This window comes from Vanessa cardui, assembly GCF_905220365.1.
Source record: "Vanessa cardui chromosome W unlocalized genomic scaffold, ilVanCard2.1 SUPER_W_unloc_1, whole genome shotgun sequence".
Taxonomy (NCBI): domain Eukaryota; kingdom Metazoa; phylum Arthropoda; class Insecta; order Lepidoptera; family Nymphalidae; genus Vanessa; species Vanessa cardui.
Genome location: NW_025896130.1, coordinates 1 through 20,000, shown reverse-complemented (window position 1 = coordinate 20,000; position 20,000 = coordinate 1). Strand labels below are relative to the sequence as shown.

At 42.5% G+C, this 20,000-nt stretch overlaps 3 protein-coding genes across 3 annotated transcripts in view; all 3 read right to left on the bottom strand.

Annotated features, from left to right (window-relative positions):
• The window catches only part of LOC124543461, a 4,938-nt gene extending 1,602 nt beyond the window's left edge, over window positions 1-3,336 (bottom strand). The window contains exon 1 of the mRNA XM_047121685.1: window positions 1-3,336. This exon is cut by the window's left edge and continues 1,602 nt beyond it. Coding sequence (XP_046977641.1) covers window positions 1-3,336 — 3,336 coding nt within the window.
• A 3,647-nt stretch (window positions 3,337-6,983) lies between these two features.
• On the bottom strand, window positions 6,984-12,646 carry LOC124543465. The gene is made up of 3 exons (XM_047121689.1): window positions 12,158-12,646; window positions 9,220-11,917; window positions 6,984-7,153 (listed from the first exon to the last, which is right to left on the bottom strand). The coding sequence occupies exons 1-3, from the start codon at window positions 12,644-12,646 to the stop codon at window positions 6,984-6,986; spliced, it is 3,357 nt and encodes a 1,118-aa protein (XP_046977645.1).
• Window positions 12,647-12,814: 168 nt separating this feature from the next.
• Window positions 12,815-14,899, bottom strand: LOC124543464. Its single transcript, XM_047121688.1, has one exon. It carries the CDS (start codon window positions 14,208-14,210, stop codon window positions 12,816-12,818), a length of 1,395 nt encoding a protein of 464 aa, XP_046977644.1. The 5' UTR covers window positions 14,211-14,899; the 3' UTR covers window position 12,815.
• Window positions 14,900-20,000: the final 5,101 nt, after the last annotated feature.

Here is a 20,000-nt window from a genome sequence, read left to right as displayed (position 1 = left end):
CCGCTTCGACTGGAGGTTCGTTTCCTTGAGTGCTTGCTGCAGTCTCTCCGACCCACTGGCTTTCTGTGTTTGGGTTAGATTAGACTCGTGTTTTGCAGCTGCGGTGTCCGTGCCTTGGTCGCGCTTCATAAGAAATCCGAGGTCTTCACCTCGGTCTTCGTATACCACAACCTCATGGTGGTTCGAGGCTTGTATAGCTCCAAGGTGGTCTTTGGTTTCGCCCTTGTGGTAAGCTACGACCATTGCATCGACACTGATCACTCTCGGATCTGATCCTCTCTCCAGGCCCGCCTCTCCCAACGCCGCCAGCACCTTGTGTGCCTTATGGAAAGCTGTGGTATCGTCGTCCGTGGCGAACAGCACGATGGTCTTGTTGTTCCTTCTCACTATCCGACACGGTTGACCCTCCACAGTTACTGATGGCAATGCGTCATATATTTTACGACGCATTGATGTTTTGCGAGTGCTGCCGTTCAGTAGGAGACCTAGTCCTGGTGAGACGTAGACATTGGTCTTTTCCACCACCTTTCCTTCGATCTTGCTTCCGTCTGTGTAGATCTGTGGGCCCGTTATGTTAAGTGCCACCTGGTTGGCATCAGTCATGTCCTCGAGGAGGTTGTACTCTAGATGGAGTCGAGTTGCTGGATGTGGTAGATCGCTAGCTTTAACAATCCCCTCGAGTTTGCGGTTTGGTGGTAGGTATAAGGTGGAGATCCCCCTCTTAGCCTCGTAGAGGGACGCCACTTCCCTAATTCTCAAGTCCAGCGGGAGGATGCCGGCAAGGATCAGAACCGCATTCAGAGATGTTGTACGATACGCCTTGCCGATCCTCTGTGCGAATCCCCTCTGGAGTGTGTCTAATGCCTTCCTATTACTTTGAAGTTCAGACGCCTTTGCCCATGCAGACGCCCCGTAGGTGACGATTGGTTCTACGGCTGCTATATATATGGTCCTGATGATCTCTCTGTTCAGTCCCCAGGAGACCTTCGCTGCGCATGCCAGCTGTTTGTAAATGCTGGTAGCTTTCGTACAGACGTTTTGTACGTGTTTGTTGAAGTTGAGTCTCCTGTCGATGGTTAAGCCGAGGAGTTTGACCTCATCAACGAGTGCCAGTGAGGTACCAGACATTGTTAAGTGTGGGGGGGTGTATTTTATCTTTTTTGTTAGTAGCATTGCCTGGGTCTTGTGTGCTGCGAAATTTAGCTTATTGGCTTCCCCCCATTTGACTGTTACCTCCAGCACCTTGCAGATGCGATCTTCCAACTCTGCAAGGGACTTCCCAGAGAAGACCAGGACCCCGTCGTCTGCGAAGGCCTGACAATAAACCTCCTCGACCGATAGTCTTTGCAGGAGGGGATCCAGTATGATGTTCCAGAATGTGGGGCCCGCTATAGAGCCCTGTACACATCCCTTCGTGGTATCCCTTTCGCTCTTCTCTCCTGCGTAATTGACTATTATTTTCCGGTTTTGGAGGTATGAGTTTACCATCAGGTATAAGTTTTTAGGGCAGCGTCTGAGTCTGAGTTGGTTCTTTAGAGCCGGCCACCACGCGTTATCGAAGGCCCCCTCTATGTCCAGTGATACTAAGATAACGGAGTTACCTCTTTCTCTTTCCGCTTCAATATGTTTCATTAAATCATAGAGGGCGTCCTCGGTGCCACGCTGTGGCAGAAATCCGTATTGCCTAGAGTTGAGTGTTGGGAGTAAGTGCCACTGTAGTCTTTTTACAAATAATTTCTCTACCGTTTTCCCTAGCACTGATAGCAGGCCTATAGGGCGGTAGGACTTTGGGCTGGTGTAATCATCTTTACCCGGTTTGTTTAGTATTACTACATGGGCGACTTTCCATTGCTTAGGGAAGTATGAGATAGCTAAGCATTTGTTCGCTATCGTTAGGAACACTTCCCGGGCACATCGGATCGCCGTGGCACAGATGTCGGCTGTGAACCCATCCGGTCCCGGTGCCTTCTTGGGGTTTTGTTCTTTCAGTACGGCCTCCAATTCAGCTCCGGTAAACGGTGGGTCATCTTCTCCTAGGTCTCCTATCAACTCTTTAGGAATGTTTTCCACCAGACGGCGTAGTTGTGTATGGTACGGGGTATCGGTTTCAGTCGCGTCTTCGGGGTAGAATGTCTTTGCTAGGAGGTCGGCTGACTGCTTCGGATTTAGCGTTTTGCCGTCGGGTCCTCTTAGCAGTAGGTCTTCTTTTCTAACAGATGTTCTCCTCAATACACGATAGATTCCGTCCCACATACTCTCTTTGTCCTGTCTGGTGCAAAACTCCTTCCAGCTCTTGGTTTGCGCATCCAAGGAATGATTGATGTAAAGCTCCTTGGCTGCGTTATATTCGGCTATTACGTGATTTCTCCGGTGGGGTGCAGCGTTTCTGATCCTCCTTTTTTTTCTAATGAGGTCTTTTTTTAGATGTTCAGTTTCCTCCGTCCACCAAGGAAGGACGGTTCCCTTACGCCTTTTGCCTAACTTCGGGATCGCAGTTTCACATGCTTCCCGAATGGATGTTGTGTAGGCATCTATTATGGACTCCATGTCTTCTCCGGACATGATCGCACCGATTGTTTCGGGTGTGATATTCTTACTTGCTAAGGAAGTCAGGAATGTTTCCTTGAACGCTGACCAGTTGGCTTTTTTAGTGTTATACACTCTGGTTGTTGGTGCTACTACTGGTTCTAGTTTTGTTCCAAGTTCCAGAGTGTAAGTGATGGCATTGTGGTCGGATGTGATCAGCGTCCTATCCACTTTCCAATCTTTTATTTTTCCTAGCAGTGAGGTACTGCAGGCAGTGACGTCCACTATGCTAGAGCACAGCTTACCGCCTCGCCAGACCTCGAAGGTGGGAGTGTTTCCGGAGTTGAGTACGTGATAGTCCATTTCGTTAAGAAAGGCGTAGTATTCCGCCCCTCTTTGGTCTTCGGAGACGCTGCCCCACCAGTAGCTCCAGGCATTGACATCTCCGGCTATTATGATGTTGGGTGTGATTAGCGCGTTTGCTGTTGTTTTTATTCTTTGTGTGTAGGGTCCTATGTCGACGTTCCCATCGAAGTATACCGAGATTACTCCAAGTCTGAAGTTTCCGGCCTCCAGTATGACAGCCGATTCGGTTTCTGTCACCAGTTGGGGATCCTGTATTATCCTAAACTGGTCACCGAAGACAATTATCGCTGCCTTTACTGGGTTGCTTCTGTTGATGTTGTGGGTGCACTGGATTACTTTAGTGCCGGGGTATTGCTTGACACTGCCGCTGGTGCCCGTATAAGGCTCCTGCACTAGTGCCACTGACAATCCCTGATCTTCGTGAATCTTTAGAAGCTCAGCCATGGCTTGCTTGGAACGCTGAAGGTTACATTGGATGAACCTCAGCCTCGTCCTACTTCTTACGTCGAATGTTGTTTTGGGGACCCTTATGTCGTGGCTGCCTTTAGCAGTATCTTATTTTGGAACGCGCTAATCTATCCCACATTTGTTTTTGAGGGCAATCCTCGCTGAATGCCACATGTGGGAATATGTCTGATTGTTTTGCTTCTTTGCAGTTTTTGCATGTCGGTGGCCTGTCTTCCTGTCTGGTTCGGCACTCCTGCCATGAGTGTGCTCCACCGCAGTAGTTGCAGTGTTGGCTTGACTCCTTGCACAGTGTTTTTGTGTGTCCGAAACCTAGACATTTGGCACACTGCACTAGTGGGGACTGGTCTTCCACGTCTCTTTTTTGAATGGCAATGTGCACAGAACCTATGTCCAACATTCTCTTATGCAGCAGTGGGCTTACCTCAAGGATGATGTGGCACTGTAAGGCGTTTCTTGTCCTTTTTCTGTAGCGTATTTTTAACAGCGCATCTTCTCCAGGCAGATCTTGGAACAGTTTCCTGTTCTGCGCCCTGATGTGTTCAATTATTTCATCATCCTTAAGGTAGGTCATGACATTTCTTATTTTTATAAGGGGGTTATGGGGCTTTGGCTCGTGTGCTTTTAGGTTCTGGTTTTTATTTATTTGGTTTTTTATTTTAATTATGTCCTCCTTTTCATGACAGCTCAGCAAGACCTTGCTGTTCCTAGCCTTCCTGACCCTATCCACTTTTAGGCCGGTGTTTTTGAAGTCTAGAGCCTTTGTGACATCTTCCAGCACGTTGTTCCCTGTGTTATTGGGATCAATGCTGGAGATTATAATCGTGTGGCTGGGTTGATTTTGTGGTGTTGTCTTTACCACCGAGGCGTAGGATCTGCCAGGCTCCAAGGTAGGTATCGTGTTGCTGTGTTTGTTTCCCTTTTTTAGAGAGGAGTTATACCACTCCATTGTTTTATTTAACACTTTGGACGCAGAGGCCATTTCCGCCACGTCAGCTCTTATTGGATTCAGATAGCCTTGAATCCGAGCAGCCGTGTCTGCCATGGCCAATTCCGTGCCAAGCCCTGTGGTGGTGGTCGAGTTAGTGGTCATATTTGTGATGGTAGTTTCTTTTACCTCTACCACCTCCTCGAGTATTTGGTTTGCCTTATTAATGATGACTGCCGTTGCTCCTTTTATTTCCTCCCCAATCTCTTCCCTTGAGACGGGTTTGGCTTTGAGGACGTCAGACAGCATTCTCTCCGTTTCCGCCCTCATTGCCTTGAGCTCGTTCTTGATTTCCTCATAGCTTGGCTCTTCCCGCCTCTTGGGCTCTTCGTCGAGGATTTGGCTATGTTCTAATATGTTGTGTCTGGCACCCATCCCAGTCAGGTCTTGTTTGATGTAGTGGATGTCGGTCACCAGTGATGCGACTGTGCGAGTGAGGTCTTTGATAGCCGTCTTTAGGTCTGTGACTACGGATTTTCTATTAGTCCGAGTCCTTCTCGTGGGGGGACGCCTGGGTTTGCTGGCGGTCTTTTTAGTCCTTTCTTTGTTTATTTCTGTTTCCATCTGGACGGTTTTTACTGATTTTTTAACTACACCGTCCAGTTCATAGTTAAGCCAGCTCTGCACCTCCATAATCGAGCTGTGAGATCCTCCAAGGGAGTCAATAATCTCCCTCATGCGTTCGTTATGGCCGAGTTTAAGCTCCTCCAGTGTTTTGGAGTGTGCCCTCTCTATCCGAACCATCTCTCTGGCTGCTCTTGTTCTTTCCAACTCCAGGTTCAAGCGGTGCCTGTTCCTAGAGTCGGCTAATGAGAGCACCAGTTCGTAAAGATTACTGAGGGATTCTACAGCCGTTGCTCTCAGTTCTTTCTTGAGATTTGTCGAGCTCTCCAGGGCGTCTTTCCCCGTTTGGAGAAATTCCCGGGCTTTCTCCGTTGCGAGGTCTTTGCATACTCCCGTGTGCGACCCCATTGGTGGGAGTATGCTCAGTCGCCTCTCCGGTGTCCGGCTCTCCACATCCGTCCAGTTGGCCTCGGATTCCTCTTCCCTCCCGGATCCCGGGGATGTTTCCCTTGTTGTTGGGGTATTTGAGATCACTATCGAGTAGTGATCTACTTTTGGGAAGGTGCGGGTGGGTGGTGAGGTAGGCTTTCGAGTGTCCAGATCCACGGATTGTTCCGATAGTTTGGATTGGGTCTCCTCCAGCGTTTTGTCCAACACGGAGACTTCGGCCAATCGCCTTGCGTCGTCCATGTTGATTTGTCTGGCCGTTGTTTGGGCCGTTCTGGTCAAAGCTAGCCTCCTAAGGCCTCCTGTTTTGGTTTTCTTTTGTGCGGACATCGCCTGGGCCCAAGTTCGCCCCAGTTCTAGAGGGCCCTTGGGTGGGCTCGTTTTTGTGGCTGCTTTCCTCTTCTTAATGAGGACTGAGACTTTGCTGAGTCCAGGTCCTGTCCGCGTATGTTTTTTAATAGTTTTATGTTCGGGCGTTTCTCTATCTTTTTCCTGTGAAGAGCCTTGTCTTAATTCCTCGTCTGCAGTTAGGTGCGTGGTTGGCGATGTACTTGGTATTATCTTAACTTCGTCGGGAGATACGCATCGATCCTCGGTCCCTTGTGGTGTTGGCTTTCCAACCGGGGCCGAGGTCATTAGGGTAGTGTCATTTTTATTTTCCATTTTACTTATATGTTTTGTTTATTTAGTTATTTTTATTTTATTTTATTTTTATTATTATTTATTTATTTACTTACTTATTAGCAATTGGGTTACAGAAATTAAATAATATAGGAGGTAGGGTAACCCTGGCTATTAATATGTGTCCAGCTATGGTTAGTTAAAACTAGATTAAAAAAAATATATATATAACAATTAATGGACTGTACCGTTTTTTTTTTTTTGCAGCGGCGAAGGTGATGGTGCGCGGTGTTCAGCTGCTGTCGTAGTCTTCTGAGTAGTGATCTTCCCTGGTGATCTTTTTAACCGAGGGGATGTGTGCGGTCTGATTGCAGCTGAGGATAGTTGCTGCTATGATTCCAGACTCACGTGGATGTTGTTAGTGGGTGCGGGCGTTTGTTCCTGTTCTTCCCGGCGTTCCTGCTTCAAAAATCGGGATACTGCCAGGGCCAAAATGTAGGTCTTGTGTTGCCCTTTTGATTGAGTCCTCGCACGTTCTTCTGGATCCAACCGTTACTGAGATACGTTGAGGGGGCTACTGAGGGTGGTTGGCGGGGGGGGGTCGATTTGCCGAAAAATTATTTTTATCTAATATGGATAGATCCGGTGTTAAAAATTTTCAAGAAAAGTAATTTTCAGGGATGGCGACTTAGGGGTAGTTATTATCCTCAAGAGCCTAGGGGTGGGTAATGAAATTGAGCGGTGTCTACTGCTTCACACGATACAGAATTTTCCAAAAAAAAATTTTTTTTTTTTTTTTGGTCGGGTTTAGGGGTAGTTGCTAAGGGTGGGTTGGGTTTGGGGTTACGGGTTAAGTGGCAAGATCTTTTGCTCTCGATCAGAAGTAGCCTAATCTTGGCTATGCTGTGACCTTTAGGTTAGGAGATCCCTCAGTTGTATCTTACCGGTCTGATGCGGAGCCAGTACTCGTAGGGCGAAGTCTCGAGGCAGTCTCCGAAGGCTTCAGCTATGGTTCGAAGTGTCCGCTGGCTAGCGGCGAATTCCGAGTGACGTCGGTCTCAGCTTCGACGCGAGTTTGCTTTGACGTCACACAGGTCGGCTGTCCACTATTAGTATGAGGATTGAGTGGAATTGGTTTGATTGTAACTCCCTGATTTTGGGTCTGATTTTCCTGCTCTAAAAAGTGATTTATAGAACAGGACAGCGACTTTTAGATGGTGTAGTCGGTTTGAATCAGACACTTGTCCTTCAAAGGGTATTCCTTCTGGAGCTTTGATGCCGTCTCCCTTGAAATCCTTTGGGAATTTTTTCTTGCCAACACTTTCCCGGGTTTATCAGGCACTAAATAACACTGTTCACTCACTTTTAAGGGCACAACACTCAAAAAACTAATTTTAATGAATTTTTTCGCGGAGCTAGATGTTAATTTCACGCGGTATTGACGGTAAGTGGGTTAGGTTAGGTTAGGTTAGGTTAGGTTAGGTTAGGTTAGGTTAGGTTAGGTTAGGTTAGGTTAGGTTAGGTTAGGTTAGGTTAGGTTAGGTTAGGTTAGGTTAGGTTAGGTTAGGTTAGGTTAGGTTAGGTTAGGTTAGGTTAGGTTAGGTTAGGTTAGGTTAGGTTAGGTTAGGTTAGGTTAGGTTAGGTTAGGTTAGGTTAGGTTAGGTTAGGTTAGGTTAGGTTAGGTTAGGTTAGGTTAGGTTAGGTTAGGTTAGGTTAGGTTAGGTTAGGTTAGGTTAGGTTAGGTTAGGTTAGGTTAGGTTAGGTTAGGTTAGGTTAGGTTAGGTTAGGTTAGGTTAGGTTAGGTTAGGTTAGGTTAGGTTAGGTTAGGTTAGGTTAGGTTAGGTTAGGTTAGGTTAGGTTAGGTTAGGTTAGGTTAGGTTAGGTTAGGTTAGGTTAGGTTAGGTTAGGTTAGGTTAGGTTAGGTTAGGTTAGGTTAGGTTAGGTTAGGTTAGGTTAGGTTAGGTTAGGTTAGGTTAGGTTAGGTTAGGTTAGGTTAGGTTAGGTTAGGTTAGGTTAGGTTAGGTTAGGTTAGGTTAGGTTAGGTTAGGTTAGGTTAGGTTAGGTTAGGTTAGGTTAGGTTAGGTTAGGTTAGGTTAGGTTAGGTTAGGTTAGGTTAGGTTAGGTTAGGTTAGGTTAGGTTAGGTTAGGTTAGGTTAGGTTAGGTTAGGTTAGGTTAGGTTAGGTTAGGTTAGGTTAGGTTAGGTTAGGTTAGGTTAGGTTAGGTTAGGTTAGGTTAGGTTAGGTTAGGTTAGGTTAGGTTAGGTTAGGTTAGGTTAGGTTAGGTTAGGTTAGGTTAGGTTAGGTTAGGTTAGGTTAGGTTAGGTTAGGTTAGGTTAGGTTAGGTTAGGTTAGGTTAGGTTAGGTTAGGTTAGGTTAGGTTAGGTTAGGTTAGGTTAGGTTAGGTTAGGTTAGGTTAGGTTAGGTTAGGTTAGGTTAGGTTAGGTTAGGTTAGGTTAGGTTAGGTTAGGTTAGGTTAGGTTAGGTTAGGTTAGGTTAGGTTAGGTTAGGTTAGGTTAGGTTAGGTTAGGTTAGGTTAGGTTAGGTTAGGTTAGGTTAGGTTAGGTTAGGTTAGGTTAGGTTAGGTTAGGTTAGGTTAGGTTAGGTTAGGTTAGGTTAGGTTAGGTTAGGTTAGGTTAGGTTAGGTTAGGTTAGGTTAGGTTAGGTTAGGTTAGGTTAGGTTAGGTTAGGTTAGGTTAGGTTAGGTTAGGTTAGGTTAGGTTAGGTTAGGTTAGGTTAGGTTAGGTTAGGTTAGGTTAGGTTAGGTTAGGTTAGGTTAGGTTAGGTTAGGTTAGGTTAGGTTAGGTTAGGTTAGGTTAGGTTAGGTTTTTTTTTTTTTTTTTTTTTTGTTTTATGCTCCCTCTTATTCTACTCTACAGCTACGTTAATACAAACGGGGAAAATCCCTCATGGACGCCTGGGAATGGAAAGCCCAGGCAGTGCCGGACTCCTACCGGCTAAAAACCCCGTTTGTCACCAAATCAAGTTATACGCTCATTTTTCCACCCTTTCCCCTGATATTAATTCAGGGACTTTATTTACATTTACTTAATTTACATTTAAAACTTATAACTACATCTAATACATTAAAACATTTTATATTCTATACAATTTCAATAAAACTAAATACTATACAATTTATTATTAGTTTGCATTTCTTTTGTTTAAAATTTCGCATATTTTTGTGCAAAAATTTTTAAAATCGTCACCGAATTTCTTATTTCCTATTAATTCCGGTAGGCTACTTTTTTCCAATTTCACCCCCGTCTTTTGTTCGAAATTGTGTCTATCGGTGCAGTGTATTGGGCACTCCAGCATGCAATGCAGCGACGATTCCACTGATTGTGGATCGCAAATACATGATGGATTCTCCTTACACTTGAACCGGTTCAGGTATTCGGAGAATCCACCATGTCCCGTGAGCATCTGCGTCAGGTAGCCTTGGGGTTGGATTTTCCGAATGATTTTGTGCGCCTTTGCCGCGTCCGGAAAGAACGCTCTAGTTACGGAAGCCGTTCCTCCCGACTGGTATCGCCGGTTCCATTCATCAAGAGTCTTCTCACGAATGTTCCTCTTGACGAATGAAACCGGAACCTGGTCGTAGTCCGGCTTTCTCCGGCTCGAGAGCGCTGCCTCCTTCGCCAGGCAGTCCGCGCGCTCGTTCCCAAGAAGGCCTGCATGGGCCTTAACCCAGAACAAAGACACAGTTTTGCACTGCCTTAGAGCCTCATACAGGTTCCTTCTTGTTTCCACCGCTAATGGGTGGAGGTTCCACTGGCCCGTCACAGTCTCCAGCGCTGCTCTAGAGTCACTGTAAAGACCAAAGGAACCTCCACTGTTCCTGAGGATTTCGCTCGTGGCTCTGCAGATGGCCAGGAGTTCCGCCTGGTAGACTGTGCAATACGCGGGTAGGCTGAGTTTGACGGCCTTGATCTCGGCTTCATTATTCCATAAGGATAATGCCGCCCCGACCCGGCCATCAATCTTGCTCCCGTCGGTGAAGATTCGCACCTGTTGCACATTGTTTTGGTCTACCTGGTTCTGGTCTGAAAGACTTCGGATCTCCAGATCCATCTGCTGTGCCGGATGAGGAGCCTCGGCAAATCCCACCGCTCTCTCAGTCTCTCGATCGCCCAGCACTAATCGGGATGACCCTCTTCGTGCCTCGTACAGTGCGGCTGCTTCCTGTATTCTAAGGTCTAGAGGTAGTATCCCGGCCAGTACCAGTGCCGCGTTCAGGGAGACCGTGCGATAAGATTTGCAAAGCTTCTGAGCGAAACCTCTCTGAACTGCGTTTAAGTGTTTTTGGACCCCAAGTTTTCCCGCCGCAGGTGCCCACGCCGCTGCTGCGTAAGTTATTATAGGCTCTATCGCTGCCGTGTAAATTATCCTAATTATTTCAGGGTGTAACCCCCAACTGACCCTTGCGGCTTTCGATAGTCTTTTGTATATGTCAGTGCCTTTTGCACATATGTTTGCGACGTGAGTGTTAAAAGTGAGCTTTCGATCTATTGTGAGCCCCAGGATTTTGATTTCGTCTGACGTTTGAATGCACACCCCGGCCATGCTCAAACGTGGAGTGTCGTATTTTAACTTGTTTGTTAAAATCATCGCACATGTCTTGTGCGGCGCGAATTTCATTTTGTTTGCGACACCCCATTCGTGAGCAAAGCTGAGTGCATCGTTAGCCTGCCTCTCGATTTCGAGAGCAGTGTCTTCCGCGAAAACTAAGACGATGTCGTCCGCAAAAGCTTGACAGAAGTATTTCTTTGTCTCCATAGCGTGTAATAGTGGGTCCAACAGAAGATTCCACAGGATAGGGCCACCTATTGACCCTTGCACACATCCTTTATTTGTGGCTCTAGCCGTCTCTTCCCCTGCATATCTGAGCCTGACTTTTCTATCGTCGAGATAACTATCCAGTAGCCTCCTGATATTAACCGGTACTTTTTCCTCAGCCAGACGAATTCTGATTGCTGGCCACCATGCGCTGTCGAAGGCTCCCTCTATATCCAGCGACACCAGGGTGACCAGCTTTTTGAGCTTGATCTTCCCTTTGATATGGTGTATCAGGGTATAGAGGGCGTCTTCGGTGCTCTTCTGGGGCATGAATCCGAACTGGCGAGTACTGAAACGCGGTATGAGCTGCCATTTAATCCTTGCTACCATCATCTTTTCCAGGACCTTCCCCAAAACGGGCAGCAGGCCTATAGGTCTATAGGCTTTGGGGTTCGTGTAATCTTCCTTGCCCGGTTTTCTCAATGCCACTACTGTGGCTTCCTTCCAGGTGTCCGGGAAGTATCCTAATTCTAGGCACTTATTGTATAGGGCAAGGAAGGCGTCCGGGTCCTGGTATATTGCTCGACTACAGATGTCCGCGGTGAAACCATCCGCCCCTGGAGCCTTCTTCGGATTAAATCCTCCTATCGCGGTCTTTAGTTCGAGCATAATAAACGGCGGGTCGTGATGCTCAGCATCCTGCCTGTCGTTTATTTGCTCTGCCGCCTCTCTGGTGCGGCGATGGTGGACATTGTCTACGCTAGCGAGATCTTCGGGGTAGAAAGTCTCAGCTAGCAAGTCAGCTGACTCTTTGGGGGTTAGGTGTGCTCCATCCTTGGTTAGGGTCAAGTCTTCTTGTCTCCTGGTGGTTTTCCTTATAATTCTATATATTCCATCCCATATTCCTTCCCTATCCTGTTTTTCGCAAAATTTCTTCCAGCTTTTTATTTGGGCTTTCTTGGCTTCGCACTCATATTCTTCTTTCTTTTTCAGGTACTCTTCGACTACATGCTCTCTTCGCGATTTCGCGGCATTCTTGATCCTGCGTCTGTATCTCACCACCGTCTTCTTCAGTTCGGCTAATTCATCGCTCCACCACGGGATGGTAAGTACTATTTTGTTGTTCTTTAAGGGTATACTTTTGTTACAGGCTGTCGTTATTGCCTGCATATACATTTTTATTAGGTTTTTAAGGTCCTCTTTGTTGTCAATGTTTTTTATATTTGTTATACTAATTTGGTTTTCTATTTTTATTTGTACTAATGTTTCAACAAAGAGGTTCCAGTTTGCTTTCTTTGTGTTGTAAATCCTTGTGGTTCTTTCTATTTGTATACCCTTACTTTTCTCTAGCTTGATTTTAAATAAAATAGTATTGTGGTCGGAGCTGGTGGTGGTTTGGTCTACCCTCCAATCTTCAATCAGTTCCAGCAGGTCAAGTGAGCATGCGGTTATGTCCACTATACTGGTGAACCTTCTGTTCCCCCGTATAGTGTCAAAAGTGGGTGTGTTCCCTACATTGAGTACCTGTAATTCGGACTCTTCCAGGGTCCCGGACATTTCTTCTCCCCTGTGGTCCTCTATGGTGCTGCCCCACCAGATGCTCTTTGCGTTGCAGTCTCCTCCTATCAGTAGTTTATTTGGGCCCAGCTCCTCTCTGATGTTCTTTATTTGGTCCAAGTATGGCCCTATGGGCTGATCCGGTTCGAAGTAGAAGGACACCGCTACGATTTCCCAGGCGCTGGTTCGGATCCTTACTACAACAATATTGTTGTTAGTAAGTTTCGGGCACTGGATGACATCCAGATCGTCGTCGAAGACGACTATGGCTGCCTTCACAGTCCCATCTCCTACGACTGCGCTCTGGAAGACTCTTACACCACGGTATTCCTTCATTCTTCTTACGCCGCCCACATATGGCTCCTGGACCAACGCAAATGCGATTTTTTGATCACTGGCCTCAATCAGGAGTTCATTAGTTGCCAGTTCCTTGCGCTGGAGGTTGGCTTGGGCGACTGCGTATTTTCTGGTGAGGTTGCCTACCCTGGAACGGCTGGGGACCACTTTAGCAATAGGCTATCTTCGCCCTTGCTAGTGCCTCCCACCTTCTCCGTATTGGGCACTGGTCGCTGAAGGCGTTGTGTTCAGTGTCCTCCAGTTTAGCACTGGTACAGTTCGTGCAGCGTGGTGATGCTCCGGCTATCCATTCCGAGCATTTTTCCTTGAAATGAGATCCACCACAGTGACAACACTTGGGCTCAGTTTCCTTGCAGAACCGCCTGCCATGTCCATAACCTAGGCACATTGAGCATTGTACCAGTGGGGATTGGTCTGCTACTCTTATTTTTTGGATATCAATATGTACTGTACCAGTCTGTATCATATTGTGATGAAGGACTGGAGAGACCCTGACCACAACGTGCCGAGTGTGTGGATTTCTCGCCTTTTTATGGTATTTTATTACCATTCTGTCGTCTTGTTTGTTGATGTCTTTAAAGATTGTTTTGTTTTGATTCCTCAATGCCGTGAGGATATCTTCTTCGCTGTGTATGGCGAGAACGTCCTTGAGTATTACCATAGGGTCCTGGTTTTTCACCTCCTCTATGTGTATGTGCTCTTCCACACACCTCAGCCGTTCCTTTAGTTTGCTTCTATCTTCTATGGTCTTGCACCCCACTATTACCTTTCTGTCTTTTACTTTCCTTACCTTTTCTATTGTAATCCAGCCATCTTTAGCATTTACTGCTTTACGCACTCTCTCCAGGACTTGATCCCCGGTGTCTGTTTCATTTTTGGGTGCGATCAAGATGGAATGTATTGCCGGTTTCCTATTTCTCAAATTCGTCGTTGCAGGTGCCGATGCTACCTCTGCATATGTCATCGTCTGTGTAGACGCGGCATTTTGCAGAGTCGTAACGGCCGTTGCTACCTTTCCTATTTCAACGAATGTCTCTTCAATTTTTTGTTTTTGCCACTGCAACATACTAATTATGTCGTTATTTGCATCCTTCTCTTCGGTCATGGTCCCTTTATCGCTTTTTTCCTTTATGAAAGTTCCATCTTTCTTTGGCTGTCCTTTAGTCTTATCGTTTGCCTCTTCCTTCATCAACTTGAACATCTCATCCAACGCCATTGTGATCCCGGCCTTGAGATCTGTCTTCAGATTGCGAGACTCACTAAGGTGGGTCTTCGCTTTCCGGAGCCAGATCCGGGCCTGGGTCACCCTGTCGGTGGATTTCACCTGCTCTCTGTCCTTCGCTGGTGGCGAAATGTTAATGACTTCGGTTGAGGCTCTCTTCTTCGTGTGTGGTCCTTTTGTTTCCCATTCTCCTATGCTTTTTCTGACTTGGGAGGTTTCATTTGTACTGGACGTTCCTGCCGTCTCCGTATGTTTCGAGGATGTCGAGACCATCCTGGGGCTCTGTTCCATATTTGACCCTTTAACCGGGGTATGGAACATTTTTAGGGGGAGCTGCGTCTAGTGATAAAACTTAAACTAGGTTCACCTGTCAATAGACTGGGTAAACGTGTATAAAGTGTATACGCGTCTTATTTAGTTAAATAAATAATTGTTAAAATGTTTTAAAATTGTTTATAGTCAAGTGTAGATAAAATGTATAAGATGGAACTATGTTAAATTTTAAAATGTCTTAAGAGTAAGTAATAAAATGACTAGAGTAATTTAGATGTTTTAAAATTAAAATTGAATTTTTAAAATGTATAATTAATAGAGTCAAAATATTTTTAAAATTGTTTAAAAGTATAAATATTGTAATTTCAAGATATTGAGATGTTAAAATGGTGTTAGATTTAAATATTAAAAGTAATTGAAAGTGTAAACAATAATTTAGATTATTGAAAGTTGAAATGATGAGTAATAATTATGTTAAATTTGTATAGTTTAAAATTGTAAGTTTAGTTTAAATAATTGTAGTTTTAATGAATAAAAAGATCGGTCACGATTTCAGAACACATTAACGTACCGGTGTAAAGAGCCGGTATGCAAGTTTTTATGACTAGTTGTTATAACAATATATGTTATCTTATCTATCTTAGTATTCACTAATGTCGAAGTATTCACTTGCTTCAGGTCTTGAGTTCGAAAATTGTAGGTTCCGGTCCTACGCGCAAGTATCGTTGCAATACAAGGCGTCGTATAAATGTATGTTTTTTTTTTTTTTTTTTTTTTTTTTTTTTTTTTTTTTTTTTTTTTTTTTTTTTTTTTTTTTTTAAATTAAATAATCAGTATACAATACAGAAATAATAGTGTGAGATATAATTGAAATATTGTTTCTTGGTCCTGTGCTGTAAAGTGGCTCAAGACGTGACTAACAATTTATTAATTAGCTTTAAGTATTCTTGTTACTTGTAATTATGATTTCGGTATTAAACACAACAATTGTTCAATTATATTATAATTTAGATTTTAGTAAACAGTAACTACTTAAGCTTAGCAATTCCACAGTTTTTACTAAAACCAATGGTATCGAATAGCAACACCAGAGGTCGTGTTTATTGATTTCAAGACACTTAGTTATATTTCTTAATATTTATGTTTAATATTATTTATTAATTTAGTCTCTGTGATACAATTTAAACAAGAATGAATAGCTATAATAGAAGTTACAAATTAAAGTTTAGATAATTATTAGCTCGTTAGATACAATTCTAGTGCAATAACACGACACTAGATGTCGTTATTAATTATTTATATTTAAAATTCTAAATTGTCTTGGTTATAATATACTTGTAATTATGGTTTCAGTATTAAACTCAACAATTGTTTAAATATATTATACTTTAGATTTTAGTCAACAGCAATTACTTAAGCTAAGCAATCACACAGTTTTTACTAAAACCAATGGTACCGAATAGCAACACCAGAGGTCGTGTTTATTAATTTCAAGACACTTACAGTTATATTTCTTAATTTTTAATATTTATGTTTAATGTTATTTATTGAATTAGTCTCTATGATACAATTTAAACAGAATACAATAGCTATAATAGAAATTACAATTTAAAAGTTGGATATTTATTAGCTTGTTAAATATAATTCTAGTGCCATAACACGACACTAGATGTCGTTTTAATTGTTTATATTTATGTTTCTAAATTGTCTTGGTTATAATATATATTCGGATAATTACGTGATTAAATATTATATAGAATAATATAAATAAGCCCTTTAACAGAGAGCATGCCAAGATTTTTGACCAAAAATCTTTTTCTGCTCTCAGTCGATGCAATAAAATACTTATTATCGGGAGTGTATATTGCTCCTTAGTTATATTGAAGGAAATAAAATAAATAAATTAAATGAATTAAAACATAAGGGATTAGAAAGGGTGTATATAGCTCCTTTCTTGTCTATAATTAGGTTTCGTTTCTATATAAGTTTAGGGCATGTAAAGTGCCCTGGTCTGTGATAAAAAATATTTAAAATGTCTTCCTCGCCCGTCTCTTGCCGAACTTGCCGTTTCTTGTCTCGGTTTAATCTATTTTAGATGTGAAATCTAAGATAATGAACGAATATATTCAAAGAATACAGTCAACAACAACCGAGACAACAGAGTCCTAAAAATATGACTACCTGAACCGGTGGCGACACCCTACCAACACGCAACGCCGTCCAACACTTTATTTTGTATATATGTATAAAAGTGATGAATATATAATTTAGATATGAATATATAAGTATTTTGATAAACTATTAACGAGGACAATAGCGACGCGGTAAGGAATGTTCCACAAGCCACCGAGATCGTAGATAAGAATTACAATTTGAATTATGTATTACTATTTTTGTAATTCTTGAAGAAGCCAAGTCAAAACAAGGTCAAATTATTGTACTAATTAGGGTATGTAAAGGTACCCAGGTCTGTTTAGAACATATTACCAAATTTTGATTTTATGTTAGAATTTTAAGTATATTTATTACAATTTATATTTAAGTTGTAATAGAATGTTTTGCTTGACGACAACAATGCGATAAGCGTCATAAATTCCTCAGAAAAGATAATGCCGCTCAACACAATGGGACACTAATGCGAGCAAAAAACAGACCGCTTCAAGTCAATATAAACATTTACGATATCAGTTTTAATAAGTCTGTATGTATTTATGTTTGTAAATTCGTTTTTAGGTAAGCATAAAATGTTTTTTGTTAAATTATAAATATTAACAAAGTCGCTCAACACGATTGTTCATTAAATTAAAATAATCTAAAAATTTTTATTATTGTTATTCACAGATTTAATATTTATTATTAATTTATAAATTTCTTTTTATATTATGTTTTTAATTTGTAATAATTCCAATAAGTCTAAAATAAAATTTTCACAACATTAAGTTTAAATAGTAATTTCGATAAGCGTAGTCGCGGCAAGAACCCTAGCGAGCGGACGAGTAATTAGCAACGCCGGTAAACAAGATAAGAACAAAGCTAGCAAAAAATTGCCCGCTTCGAGTCAGAGATTGAAGATAAGAATTGTGACTGAATATGTTTTGTTTAAGATTTTTATTATATTAAAACTTTTAAAATATGAAATCCTATTGACCTAATTATTCGATTTAGTGTTTCCCGGCTTCAACGGAGTCGTCTTTTAGTCAAGATGTTTATGACGCGGTTTATGTCCTCCGGGAAAACCGGGATAAGGGTTTTTCCCTAAAACCACTAAACCGGTCGTTATTCAAAATTTTGGAAATCAAAATTTTGTTCAGTCCACTGTAATTTATTGTATTAAACACCTGGAATCACTACGAGGGCCTGAATTAGGTGCCTCGCTATGTAGAATTGAATTTTCACTAAAAGTTGTTTTAAAAATAAACTAGTCGACAGAAATTTTTGAAATTTGGAATATATGTAGTTCAGATGAGTACTAAGCTAGTTTAATAAATTAAACTAGGGGTCGTCGATAATATTGATTTTTAAATTAATTTTGAAATTTACGATTTTTAATGTTATTTGTTTTTTGCCTGTATCTCGATGAGATTTTGACCGATTTAAATTTGGAAGGCACGAATGGGTTGGTGCTTTAATACTCTACACTTTGATGCAAAAATTTTTATTCCGGGTGCACGGGTTTTTGTTTTCCGACCACGCCCTAAAATAGTTTTTACGCCTTTTCCACGGCCAATTTAGGGGATAAAAATCCAAAATTGGTCTCAAATGAAGCGGACGGCTGAGGCCTTTCTAATAATATATTAAAAAGGGTACCTCGTCGCTTTAGTTTTGGCAGCGTATTTAAAAAACAGTTGTAAATTTACCTTTATTTCCGGATTTTTGCCCTTTTAAGGGTGAAGACGAAATCCCAGGGGAACGGCTCTTTCACAACTGTTTGCACTGCACTAAACTAAGCTTCTGAGACCAATTTCATCAAATCGGGGCACTTGATACCACTTTTTCGAATTTTAAAACATTAAATTTGCGTTTCTCGGCTGCGGAGCGAGCTATTTGACGCGTTCTCTTCGACTGGCGGACGGGGGGAGACTGGTTAGGTTAGGTTAGGTTAGGTTAGGTTAGGTAGGTTTAGGTTAGGTTAGGTTAGGTTAGGTTAGGTTAGGTTAGGTTAGGTTAGGTTAGGTTAGGTTAGGTTAGGTTAGGTTAGGTTAGGTTAGGTTAGGTTAGTTAGGTTAGGTTAGGTTTGGTTTAGGTTAGGTTAGGTTAGTTAGGTTAGGTTAGTAGGTTAGGTTAGGTTAGTTAGGTTAGGTTAGGTTAGGTTAGGTTTAGGTTAGGTTAGGTTAGGGGTTAGGTAGGTTAGGTTAGGTTAGGTTAGGTTAGGTTAGGTTAGGTTAGGTTAGGTTAGGTTAGGTTAGGTTAGGTTAGGGGTTAGGTTAGGTTAGGTTAGGTTAGGTTAGGTTAGGTTAGGTTAGGTTATGTTAGGTTAGGTTAGGTTAGGTTAGGTTAGGTTAGGTTAGGTTAGGTGGTTAGGTTAGGTTAGGTTAGGTAGGGTTAGGTTAGGTTAGGTTAGGTTAGGTTAGGTTAGGTTAGGTTAGGTTAGGTTAGGTAGGTTAGGTTAGGTTAGGTTAGGTTAGGTTAGGTTAGGTTAGGTTAGGTTAGGTTAGGTTAGGTTAGGTTAGGTTAGGTTAGGTTAGGTTAGGTTAGGTTAGGTTAGGTTAGGTTAGGTTAGGTTAGGTTAGGTTAGGTTAGGTAGGTTAGGTTAGGTTAGGTTAGGTTAGGGGGTAGGGTTAGGTAGGTTAGGTTAGGTTAGGTTAGGTTAGGTTAGGTTAGGTTAGGTTAGGTTAGGTTAGGTTAGGTTAGGTTAGGTTAGGTTAGGTTAGGTAGGTTAGGTTAGGTTAGGTTAGGTTAGGTTAGGTTAGGTTAGGTTAGGTTAGGTTAGGTTAGGTTAGGTTAGGTTAGGTTAGGTTAGGTTGTTAGGTTAGGTTAGGTTAGTTAGGTTAGGTAGGTTAGGTTAGGTTAGGTTAGGTTAGTGTTAGGTTAGGGTTAGGTTAGGTTAGGTTAGGTTAGGTTAGGTTAGGTAGGTTAGGTTAGGTTAGGTTAGGTTAGGTTAGGTTAGGGTTAGGTTAGTTAGGTTAGGTTAGGTTAGGTTAGGTTTAGGTTAGGTTGGTTAGGTTAGGTTAGGTTAGGTTAGGTTAGGTTAGGTTAGGTTAGGTTAGGTAGGTTAGGTTAGGTTAGGTTAGGTTAGGTTAGGTTAGGTTAGGTTAGGTTAGGTTTAGGTAGGTTAGGTTAGGTTTAGGTTAGGTTAGGTTAGGTTAGGTGTTAGGTTAGGTTAGGTTAGGTTAGGTTAGGTTAGGTTTAGGTTAGGTTAGGTTAGGTTAGGTTAGTTAGGTTAGGTTAGGTTAGGTTAGGTTAGTTAGGTTAGTGTTAGGTTAGGTTAGTTAGGTTAGGTTAGGTTAGGTTAGGTTAGGTTAGGTTAGTTTGGTTAGGTTAGGTTAGGTTAGGTTAGGTTAGGTTAGGTTAGGTTAGGTTAGTTAGGTTAGGTTAGGTTAGGTTAGGTAGGTTAGGTTAGGTTAGGTTAGGTTAGGTTAGGTTAGGTTAGGTTAGGTTAGGTTAGGTTAGGTTAGGTTTAGGTTAGGGTTAGGTTAGGTTAGGTTAGTAGGTTTAGGTTAGTTAGTTGGTTAGGTTAGGTTAGGTTAGTTAGAGTTAGTTAGGTTACGGTTTAGTTAGGTTGTAGATTGGTTTGGTTAGTTAGGTTTATGGTTAGGTTAGTATTAGTTAGTTTAGGTTTAGGTTAGGTAGGGTTAGTTAGTTTAGGTTAGTTAGGTTAGGTTAGTTAGGTTTAGGTTA

Coding starts and splice junctions, on each gene's coding strand:
- LOC124543464 (XM_047121688.1), bottom strand. CDS start 14,210: ATGTTCCATACCCCGGTTAAAGGGTCAAATATGGAACAGAGCCCCAGG.
- LOC124543465 (XM_047121689.1), bottom strand. CDS start 12,646: ATGAAGGAATACCGTGGTGTAAGAGTCTTCCAGAGCGCAGTCGTAGGA. Junction 11,918..12,157: donor AACTGATTGAAGATTGGAGG/GTAGACCAAACC, acceptor ATGTATATGCAG/GCAATAACGACAGCCTGTAA. Junction 7,154..9,219: donor GGGGGTGAAATTGGAAAAAA/GTAGCCTACCGG, acceptor ATCACTTTTTAG/AGCAGGAAAATCAGACCCAA.